Source organism: Aedes albopictus, chromosome 1 (assembly GCF_035046485.1).
Source record: "Aedes albopictus strain Foshan chromosome 1, AalbF5, whole genome shotgun sequence".
NCBI classification, from domain to species: domain Eukaryota; kingdom Metazoa; phylum Arthropoda; class Insecta; order Diptera; family Culicidae; genus Aedes; species Aedes albopictus.
This window is the reverse complement of record NC_085136.1, coordinates 293,185,096-293,197,348: the sequence shown is the minus strand read 5'-3', so window position 1 is coordinate 293,197,348 and position 12,253 is coordinate 293,185,096. Positions and strand designations below refer to the sequence as shown.

At 38.8% G+C, this 12,253-nt stretch overlaps 1 protein-coding gene across 2 annotated transcripts in view; it reads right to left on the bottom strand.

Annotated features, from left to right (window-relative positions):
* The window catches only part of LOC109431331 (serine-rich adhesin for platelets-like), a 339,832-nt gene that overhangs the window by 192,493 nt on the left and 135,086 nt on the right, over nt 1-12,253 (bottom strand). For both annotated transcript variants that reach the window (XM_062847009.1, XM_062847010.1), the window contains exons 3-4: nt 3,367-3,465; nt 2,250-2,348 (exon numbers count right to left, since the gene is read on the bottom strand). In XM_062847009.1, the coding sequence (XP_062702993.1) occupies nt 2,250-2,348; nt 3,367-3,465 (198 nt within the window). The remainder of the gene's footprint in view (nt 1-2,249; nt 2,349-3,366; nt 3,466-12,253) is intronic.

Genomic DNA, 12,253 nt, shown 5'->3' with positions numbered 1-12,253 from the left:
GATTACTGGTCCTTAACCCTTTGCAGCCGGAGGGGTCATATATGACCCCAACATAGAAACGTCTGTATAAATTCACCCATCCGATAAAACAGAATACCGTCTTCGGCAAAGTTGTTGCTAATTGAGTTCTCTATTAAAGAAAAATAAGGATATTTGTATTTGGGACCATGAAATTTGCAAAAATGAAATAATTGACATACCAGTAGTTCTAAAAGCTGAACTTGAATGTGGGTTTCGTTTAAAGGTATCCATTAAGCCTTCGTCAAGAATATCAAAAAGTGTTTTATATTCTGGGATAATCTAGGTATTTCGAACTGTCCTATATTGAAGTCCTTCAAATCTACAAGAATAATTTTATGTATTTTCGCCACAAATAATAGCATTGCATAACATACTGAGATCTGTGAAGCTCTTGACATCTACAATGTCATTTATAGACACTATAGGGATATTCCAAGTCAGCCAAACTACCTTGGAGTTCAGAACTTCAGGTCTACACTCGTAACAGTAGCCATATATGTTATATTGAGTAACGTTTCATGATCAACCGCAGTTACTGAAGCAATCTGAAGTCTACTAGCTTGTTATAAACATTTGGGACATTATGGGTCGTCCAAACTGTTCTATAATGACGTGACACTAGCCGCACGACCACGAAGCCACACAAATCCGGGAAGTTACCGTTACACCCATAGACTTAAAGATCTAAACTCAAGAAAAGTTTGGATGACCTAGGATATCCAGAAAAAAAAATATTCTGTATAATATTCTACCGTTTTTATACTAAATATTGACCACCAAAACTGCAGAAAAACGTATAAAAAACACCAGAATAACGCTTGGAAAAATTCCGGCTTCAAAGGAGTAAATTGGTTTCTTTTAGGCTGACTAGTTGTCATATCATAGGATTTAAGGATTAAAAAGATGGTTACGGAAAGCAAGTGGCTAGGTGATTTGAAGAGGGTTTTTGCGAGGCTTCCGAGGGCTTTCAAGGCAGTTTCAAGGCAGGGGGGCGTACTGAGGTGTTTCAAGACCTTCAAAGGTTTTTAGGGGGTTTCACAGGCTCTGAGGTAAGCTTCACTGGAGCTTCAAGGGGTTTCAGCGGTGTTTTAATACGGTTCAATATATTTTAGAGCGTTCTAAGAGATTTCATAGAGTTTTTCGTGGGTTTCAGAACCTTTCAGGTGACCTGCACAGAGGATTCAGGGGATTTCAAAGGCGCTTCAGGACCTCAGTTGAGCTTTATACATGATTGCAAGGGAGTTTTAAAGGTGTTTGAGATGATATCCGTTGGCTTTTGGGAGGCCGTCATAGGGGATCTTTATAGGTTTTAGAGGGGGTTTCAGAGGCATTTTAAGAGGCTTTCAAGTGAGCTTTGTGGAGGTTCCAGGAGGTTCTAGAAGGCGTTTCAAGGAATTTCAATGCGTTACAGGGCATTGTAAGAGGTTTTAGAGTGGTTTAAGATGCGAAGAATTAAAAAAAAAGTTTTCAAGGGTCTTCACAGGCGCTACGGTGAGCTTCACGTGGCTTTCAAAGGGTTTCAGGGAGTTTCAAAAATAGATAACAGTGAGCCTTTAAGGGACATCATAGGCTTTCGGGTGAACTTCAGGGTTGTTTCAAGGTATCAGAAGGGATTCAAGACGCTCCAGACTGAAAGCGTTGTAGATTCGGTGACCTTATACTCAACAGAGATCTTGGAGATTCTCAACCAGACAATAAAACCACTACTTGACAGCACATATTTCCATGAGACTGTGCAAGCATGAACTGCATTCAAACACACAAGTTATGCTTGTATATCTGACGGTTTTAGCTCCAGAAAGTATTTAGTGAACCTTGATTAGTCCCAACCCTCCCCTCATCTCTCATCTGAACAACTCGCCCTAAACTTCCCTTAATTGCACTTGCCATTTCTTACCATATTCCTTAGCATTATCGTCTCTACCCCATGTGGCAAAATACCATTTGGCAAAACCCCGTTGGCATAAAATACATTGGACATAACGGCCATTTGGCATAATGGCCATTTGGCATAACAGGGATTATGCCCATTTTCACCAAGAAGGCTGTTCATCGTGTATTCCAAACGGCATTATGCCAAAAAGCTTATACCAAAAGGCCCTTATGCTAAATGGCATTATGCCAAATGGGGGTAGAGCCACATTATCATTACGTTTCCTACTCGTACTATTCCAGACACCACTGTTGCAACATATTAAACATGAACAGTAGTGTCAACTCTTACTTACCGATCGACGGAAATGCAGCACAGATGCAGTATGCTCGCCGTGGAGAAGTACACGTCCAGGCTATTCCACACGTCGCACATAAACGGTCCAAACAGCCACCTGGACGACGCCCGATGGGGTGGTCAATGTTGGTGTTCCGTCGATGAAATCCGATAATAAATTGGCGGCGGTGATGAAAATGTATTCAATAAAAACAAGCACACATGAAAGAGAAAAAGAGTGGAAAATCAACATGAGAAAGTGTCACACTGTGATGGATATCTGCGAGGCGGCGTGGGAGGGTAGAGTTGGGGGAGAGGTGTATGAGAAAGATGCAAATTCAATTTAGGCTACGTCAATACCGTTTATTGATTTCCAGTACCGGGTGTTGCCTCCCAGGAATTGGAGCAAACGGAAGTTGGGCTCAAGTACGTGCCAGAGTAGAGTGGGTCACAGTATTTCTATCTGGAATTTCTTTCTCGAAACAAACAACAAACACGTAGATGTTTGTACATCCCTGAAGACAGGTTTCAATCTCCAGATTTGGCCAATTTTACCCCACCCTAGTGTACCAGCTTAGACAGCAGAGCACAACCGAATCAATGTTGAATACAATTTAATATACACATTGAAGCAAACAAACAAGTGAGGTTGTTGGAGAAAAACGGATCTGATATGGGACTTTATTTTCGTTCCTACTACTACTACTACTGGGTGCTGTTGCAGGGCACGGTAGTTGTCGAGATTGAACGGCACAGACAAGCTAATTGGAATGTCATGCAAGAGTAGCGAAAGCCGTGCTGGTGCGGTGTGACGTTGGGATAGGCTGACCATCCGTCCCGTATTTAACGGGACAACAAAATTTTCAAACACTCATCACTGGAGCATAGTTAACGTTTTTGACTCAATTGTTCGTTGTTTCTAGCTGAAATAGCATTATTAACAACATGCAGCTCTGTTTTTGGACATTGATTTGCTGTTTGTTGAGTTTCCGAAATGTGTCCCGTATTTAAACGGGACAAATCTGGTCAGCCTACGTTGGGACGATGGGATTCTACTACAGTGAAATTGGATAGTAAGGCGAAGTACAATCAAGATTAGCCAGGTTGGTCGATTTAAGTTGAATAGCTTGACTTACCTCCCGGACAGCTCGACGGACGCGTTGAAGGTCATGGCGCAGAGTGCCACCATGATGTCTGCCATTGCTAACGATACTACGAAATAATTGGTTATTACTCTGAAATGGAAGAATGAAAGAAACAATTAGATTTTGAGATACAGATGAGTTTTGCTATTCGGACGTCGAGAGCAAGTTCTGGAGCTGCAGCAAAGTTATTCGAACCAACTGTGGATAGGTTTTACCTACCGTGAGCTCGTTTTATGCTATTGTTTATTTAATAAAAATGTGAAGAATATTTGTTCAAAACATTATTGTAAAATATTTGGGTACTGTGTTTAGGTGGTACAATTGTTAACATATTGTAAAACATGGAAGTCTTGCCAACTGTTGCCATCCCATTTCTCAACACTGACATAACATTCCCCACCAGAAGCGTATTCACAAATCAAATTATCCCAACATTCCATCATTTGGAATACTAAGTAGCAGCAACAGCAGCAGCAAATCAAGCGTCTTCGAATCGACGACGACGACGACAAGCGGAAACGGAGTTGGAAATTTTATGCTTCCGTGCGTCTTCCAAGTCAACTAACGCAGCAACAGGTTGTCTCCAAGACCCAATACAAACCGGATGTATCCTTTCAAGCGAGCGAAGGAGAACGCGTGTATGTTACAACAGTCAGTCAGTGTCACCACCGCCCACATACGAGACGGCATTCGATGCGATGCGATGCGGCTCGACTTGCAAGCGCCAACAGTCACAAATTGAATTTGAAGAAAATTACATATGAGTAAGTGAATTTCAGCAGAGCAGCGAACTCGATTTATGTTGGAGCCAAATAGAGCGCGTTTGTCACTGTTGATGGTGGAATTCACGAGTGGTGGAATGGTTTCAGAAATTAACTATCATGAAGCAGTGAACTGAATCCTGATTTCATGAAAACTTGAACTCCGCAATTTTTACAAGTAAAAAAGTTTTCCATAAAGTGAAAGTCATGCATTGTAGCATAACAACAATCGAAATTTAGATTACATAGCATCAAAATAGAATAAATCTAACATTTCTTCGCAAAACATCATTACTTGGACTATGTTTTCATATTTGGTCCTTAATCAAGCTCTACAGTCTACACGTTACCGCCTAGCCCACGAACGTCTTAACTGAATATATTATTTCCTTTTCTAAAGTAAAATAATGAAGCTCGTTTGGCTAATCATGCCGGATAATTTCCCCCATTTATCACGACTCATTTGGCTTCGCGTGCCCTTTTTTACCCTCTTTTATCACACCAAAGCTGAATGTACGCTGTCCAATCCAAGCGTTCGACTGGAGAGTTTGGGATAAACTGCTTCCCGTCAGCAAGGTCTCGACAAACGCCTCAAGCTTTGTAACTAGGAATACTTCCAGAGGTATCTCCAGGAAATTTTCCTAAAATTCCTTCAGAAAATCCGCAAGGGATCCCCCAGAAATTTTCTGAACAATTTCTTCGAGAATTCTACCAGCATCTTTGTCTGCAATTTCTGCAAACATTTTCTAAGAGATTTGCTCAGAAAGTCTCTACGGATTTCTCCAGAATTAAAAAATTTTTAAGCAATTTTTCCTTGGAATAACTTGCAGCGTTGCTCAAAAACTTTATCATGATTTTTTTGCCTTTCTCGTACACGAAGTGTACTGGAAAGGCTATATGTTCACTCCAATAATGATTTTTTGTTAGATGTCCCGGAGGGTCGAGTCACATTCACCTATCAACTCAGCTCGACGAATTGAGGTGATGTCTGTGTGTGTATGTGTGTATGTGTGTGCGTGCGTATGTATGTGGATAAAAAACTCACATCACTTTTTGGCAGTTAACCTCAACCGATTTTAATGACCGATGGTTCATTCGACGTGGAATCTGGTCCCATTATTTCCTATTAAAAATGGTTCGGACCAGTCCAGCCGTTCAGGAGTTTTGACCATTTAGGTATTCCGGACCGGTACCCCAGGAAGGGGTCAGATATGAAAATGCTACAAATCTATACATGCGGCATATCAAACCGCGGCATTTTCGATAATCTAATGAAACGTAAGCAGGAAAATAGTCTCAGACCATATCAGAACCGGTAGTGTTCCGGAACCGGATAAGGGTGTCTCACCGGAAGTGGTCAAATAAAAAAGCGATCCAAACCCATGCGTTCGGCACATCAAGCTGTGGCATTTTTTAAAACCTGATAAACGGTTATCAGGAAAATAGTCTCAGACCGTTTTGGAATCACCGGTTTTGGAACCGGTTCCGAGTGTCCCGCCGAAAGTGGCCAAATATAAAAGAGAACCAAACTCATGCATGCGATACATCATGGCTTTTACGATAATCTGATGAACGGTTAGCAAGAAAATAGGCATAGACCACATAAGTTAATATCGGTATTGTGTCCTGTCCAGCCGGAAGCGCCACGCTAATAAACAGATGGCAATAAAATAGTCACAGAGCATATTTAGGACAACCAGTAGTGTGGAATTGGTCCCGGGTATCCCACCGAAAGTGGTCAATCGTAACAGTGAATCAAACCCATGCATATAACACATCAAATAACGGCTTTTTCGATAACCTAATGGACGGTAAGCAGGAAAAATGTCTAAGACCATATCTAAACCGCTAATGTTCCGGAATCGGATTCTGGTGTCCCGCTGGAAGTGGTCAAATATTAATGTAATCCAACTCATGATTAACGTTTAGCAAGAAAATGGAAATGAAATAGACGACTTTAGAGACTACCGATAGTTTTGCAGAGCCTGCGTTCGATGCTTCGTCGTAATTTCGAAAGTAAACAAAATCAATGCAAGTGATAAATATATGTGAAGCAGCAAAACTAAAGGATCTCATCAAAGCATACCATTTCAGATTCCTGAGCTGTAAATATACAGAAGGATGGGCCATTGTTGTATTGGAAAGTTAAAATAATATCACATCAAAATTTTGGGCTCTACCCCATTTGTCATAAGGACATTTGGCATAATGCTATTTGACATAAAGTCTATTCGGCATAATGGCTATTTGGCATAATGCCGTTTGGCATAACACGAAGAACAGCATTCTTGGTAAGAATGTGCATAATATTTGTTATGCCAAATGGCCATTATGCCAAATGACCGCTATGCCACATGGCTTTTATGCCAAATGGCGTTATGCCAAACGGCATTACGCCAAATGGGCTAGAACCAAAATTTTGACGTGATTGGTTGCGCCCCCGCGCTCTGTAATGTGGTCGGATTTAGTATGTGAAATTTCACTTACTTGCATATTTGTTTGTCAAATTTTATATGAATCATAACCAATGATAACAAAATACAGTCCAAAAGGTACAGAAAATACTGTGTTGAAGACTGCAAAGAGATCTGTGATTCTGAGTAAAGGTATATCCTAGCTTGTAATTATCGTCTTGATATTGATCAGCTTTTAGTGATAGTGAAGGTATTCAAGCAGTAAACTGAATGGTCTGATATTTCTTAGCTCAGTCTATACGTCGAACATAATCTCGGACATCAACGGAAACATCACGAGTACATATTCGACGAGAAAGGCACAATCACCACTAGGTGGATTAAACTTGTTTTTTTCTAGGCATTAAGGTGGCATCTTAAATAGTTTTTTTTTCAGATATTCCAGGCATTCATCCGCGGATTCTTTCAAAAATAACTTCAGAAATTGCTTCGGAAATTTTTGTCCAGGAATCCTTGCAGAAAACTGTCCAGATTTGCTTCTGGCAATCTTCCAATGTATCACTAACAGTTCTTAGAGATTCCTTCGGACAAATCTCCAGAGATTTATTTGGAAGATCTTACAGGGACTCTTCCAAAAATTCAATCAGTATTTTTTGTACAATTTCTGGAAGAAAAAATATTTGCAAGAACTCCTGCAGGAGTCTGTAAGGAAATCCCAGGTTATATTCCTGAGACAACCGCTGTAGACATTTCGAAAAAAAAAATCTAGTCGGAATTTCTTAAGGAATCCTTGGAAAAAAAATTCAAAAGAATTTTTGTATGATTGCTTGAGATTTTTTAAAGAAATTTGAATTAATGTAGAAATCTCTGGAATAACTTCAAAAATCTCAAGTAGAATATATGAAGAAGTTCCAGGGAAATTTTTGGAAGAAAGAGGAATTCAGGAGAAACTCCATAGAGAAATTCCTGATGAACCTCTTCGGCAAACCCTGGTGGATATTCTGGAAATGTTTTTGTAGAGTTTTAAAGAAAACTCCTGAAAAACCTTTTAATAAAATTCACGGAGAATTTTCTGGAAGTATTCCTGGAGACGATCTATGGACGCGAATCCGGAACATTTCCTGTACAAACCTAGTAATCTGTACCATGTACCTAAAGAAACGCCTAAATAAGCTTTTGTAAAGATTCCTTATTCGTTTGAGAGATTTCTAAAGAAATTCCTGCAAAATATTTCTGATAAGATCGGTAAAAAATCAGCGAAAAAATCATAGAATTATCCTAGGAGCAAAAACCGCGGAATACATGGGGGAATATCTGGAGGCACATAATACTGGAGGAATCTTTGTATGCACTCCTGCAGGAATTTCTGTCTGAAGCGCTGAAAGTAATAATGCAAGAATCTCTGGATGAATTCCTGCAAGACTTTCGGGATGAATCCTTGAAGAAATTCCTGGACACATTTCTGTGGGAATTTAAATTACAATCCCTAGAGTAATTATTGAATGAAATTTTGGTAGACTTTTAGAAGAAATGCCTGATCAAATTTCAGAAGAAGTCACTGGGAAAATTCATGAAAAAGTCTTTAACCGTAGTGTGGCCAGCAAAAAAAGCACCCGTAGAAGGCCGGCAGGGTACCCGGGTACCCACGAAATGGAAATGATCATATCTCAGCGGTTTTACCACCGATTTTAAAAGTTTTTGCCTCATTCAACTCAGGAACTCATTATCTATCGAGATCGTATTTGGTTGGACCGCACATTGGAGTAAATCACATCAAAACCTGATCATAAGTGGAAAAACTCAAAATGAAGCAATTGGGTTTTCCGTTGTGTTTTTGCCAAGTGAAGTTATCGTGTAATCGTTTGACAGCTAAGCAGTGTACAAATGTTTTGTTTACGCTTATAAGAAGAGCTTAAGTGAAGCTGAAGTTTAGCCGTTTTCTTTGATATAACTCACAGCGCGTGCTAGTTTTGACCGTACAAAGTGAATGAAATTGATAGTCAATCAATTCAACAATGCAGTTTGTTAAAGAAGGTTAATGTTGATATTCTGTTAATTTGAAAACCAAACAAATTGACGTTGAATTAACATACAATATATGAAAATATTGAAAAAAAAATATTTGATGGAATCCTTTACCGTACATTCAAAATGAAATAAGTTGATTTTCCGGCTGTTTCCGGAAAATCGGCGTTTAGTGCATGATAGAACTATTGTTCCTCTTTCAAATGCAGAAAGAAAACCTTCCGGATGTTTCCGATTTCAAAAGTTGCAACACTTTGAAAAAATCGTGATAATTATATTATTATATGATATTATTTGCCTTAAAACACTATTTGGCCCTCTGAACGTATTTTTGCTGAAATCTAGAACTCAACAGCTTTCAAGCAAAAAAAAAGAAATTTAAAATCGGTCAACTGGTTCAAAAGTTGTGATTTTTTGAAAAATTTTAGTTTTGAAAAATTTTGACTTTTACAATCATAAAATTGGTCACCCTAATGACGGAATAAAAAAATACGAAAACTATGAAATACGTTTCATTACTAATTTATGTTGCATTTGGGTTGTGAAAATGCGTCAAAATAATTTTGATCAGTTTTGATGTACTAGGTGCTCCACTGTGGACCGGTCCGATCACCATAGGTACCGGAAAATCCGGATTTCCGGATCCATGTTTTTATACAATACAATATACGGGATTTTCGGTAGGTTAGTAGCAATTTCGGTACCAAGCATCGTAAAATTGCTTTGGCATATTGTATCTGACCGGCCTGGAATCATAAAACGTGTTGACTTTGAAACTGTGATTTCGGAACACGCTTCCCGTGAGGCCATGGTTGACCATAAACACTTTAAGGTATCCTAGCCTTAACAATGTGGGTTTCAATATGGTATAAGGACATGCTCCCAAAAATATGGATTTTCCGAAAACCACGGTGATTAGATCGGTCTAACCAAATATTTTCCCGATAGATGATGAGTTTCTGAGTTGAATGAGCTAAAAATTTCCAAAATCGATGAAAAATTGACGGAGATATGATCATTTCAATTTCGTGGGTACCCGGGTACCCTGCCGGCCTTCCACGTAATAAAAAAATGCAGGAGCCCCTCCCCCTGCCCCTCCTTACTTTAAAATTCGGTCAACCCCATTAATAGATGTTTATTCACGAGTTCTAAGATCTAACAGAGGTCCAACATCCTAGTGTCAATAACCATTAAAATATCGAGATTTGAAATTGAAAAAAGTACCCGGGTACCCTGCTGGCCACATAAGTGTTAAATAACTCCAAATATCAAAAAATCGGAAATGCCACTTTGGGGCGAAATTGATCAGTATACAATTAAGCATGGGTTTGAAAGGAAAAATTCCTTCTCTGTCTTATATTGCTCTTCTAAAACCGAATAAAGCGTTTACAATCTTATAACTAGTGAATTTAATACTTAAAATGTAAAATAAACTTTAAAATTTCCCCTTAAACGCCTAAAGGTAGGCATTTTTATTTGAAATAAGTGATTTCTATCACAATAAACGACTATTTCATCATAAAATGAACTTTTTTACAACTATTTCATATTCTGATTAGTTACATAACTTCCCAACCAAGGCTCCACAAAAATGTTAAAACAGAGAATTTACAGGAAGTCCTATTAGCAATCGATTGTTTAGTAGCAATGATTTCAGCTAAATGAGAAATACATTGCAAATTCCTTAGAAAAATAAGGCAAAACTATTTTTTTTTTCTAAAAAATTAAAAGTCTACACTCATGTCTAGACAGCTACGAACCAGATGACGCAAAAAGTTTATGATTATTACAACGCTTAAGAGTTCCTAGTATGGCAATACAATGTAGTACCCGAATGATCAATTTCATCCCGCTGATCAATTTGACCCCGGTTTACGGTAAATAAATTGGGTGTGGATGTGGAGCGATTAGTGAAGAGTGGAGCGTGAGAAGAGTAGTAAGAAATAGGTAGTGAGACGTAAAAAGTGAGAAGTTAGCAATTAGGACTGAATAGTGAGGACCAAGCTGTGAAGAGTTAGAAGCACGGAAAGAAATAAGAGAAGTGATGAGTACGCAATGGAAAGTGAGAAGTGATTAGTAATGCATAAGCAGAAGAAAGCGAAGAGTGAGAAGTGTATTGATGTGAGGAGAGAGAAGTGAGGAATGCAGACTGAGCAGTGAAGACTGAGGGGTGAGAAGTGCATTAGAAGTAAGCACGAGTGAGTTGTGAAAAGTTAAGTGTGAGTGTAAATCAGTGAGGAGTGAAAAGTTAGCTGTGAAGAGTGAGAAGCAAGGAAAGAGATGAGAAAAGTGATGAGTATGCAATGAAAAGCGAGAGGTTATCTGTAATCTGTATAGATATACTTGATACTTGAATACATATCAGGAAGAAAGATTGGCTTAAGAGGGCGCAAAAGTTAAGAAAAAAACAAAGCGGTGATTTGTTATGTCTACAAAAGTGGAAGAAAATGACTCATTCCATTACAGAGCTTTTTACACCTATGGGGGCATAAAAGTTTGAAATAAGCATGAAGGACAGTTTTCATAAATTCGTGGGTGCGCAAACTAATACATAGCCACATAGGAGGAGATTTATGAGGGCGCAGAATTATTGAGAAAATTACATAAGCGATTTTCCTATACCCAGTAGGACGGAAACAATTCATATTCCTATATTGAGTGAGGAATATAAGCAGTGAAACAATGAGCAGTAAACAATGTGCAGCAGAGAGAAGTGAATGGAGAAGAACAAGAAATGAGGTGTGTGAAGGAGAAGTGACCAGTGTGGAGTGAAGAGTGAGAAGTGAGCTGTGAAGAATTATCAGGGAAGTAATAAGTAGTGAGAAGTGAGAATTGAAGAGTGAAATATGACGAGTGTGTAAGAAGTAAGCAGTAAAGAGCGCGAATTGAAAATTAAAATATGAGGAGTGTGGATTAGTGAAAAGTCAGGAGTGAGGAATGAGTAGCATAGAGTCAGAAGTTAAAAGAAGTCAATAGCGAATTAATAATTTAAAAATGACGAAATAGAAGCGTGAAGTAGTGATGAGTGAGAAGTGAACGAACTGTTGGAAGTGATCACTTCCACACATGATGAGGAGATGAGCAGCGATATGAGAGAATTGAGAGATGAGCAGTAAGTAAGAGATTATAGATTCAATAGATATCAACCGGCAGCCCAATGTTTGCGTCTATACAAAATTGTAAAATGATCCTTATAAAATAGGAAAGCAATCCATAAAAAATGATTTCCAGAACATGGTGTGCCTTGGAAACAAGGTCAAGCAGCATGTGACATTGGGAATATCGATGTATGAAGAGAAAATCAAAAACAAAACCGAACAAGATTGCATCGAGATAGAGAGATATCGAGATAACAAGATATCGACACGTAGACAGGTAAAATTTATGTAGATTGAAGGGGCAGAGAAAACCAGCGAGTGAGGGAGAGATATGTGAAAAGTCGACTTAAATAAATTGAGTCTTAAGTAAACAGTGAGGAATGAACAGTGAGTACTAAGTCGTGAGGAGTGAGAAGCAAAGAAAAAGTTAAGAGGAGTGATGAGTGAGCAACGAAGAGTGAGGAGTGTAATTATGTGAGAAGCGAGAAGTGAGAAATGAAGAAGGAGGTGTGAAGAGTGAGGGATGAGAAATGAGTTGGAAGTAAACAAAAGTAAATTTTGAAATGAGAAGAGTTATTAT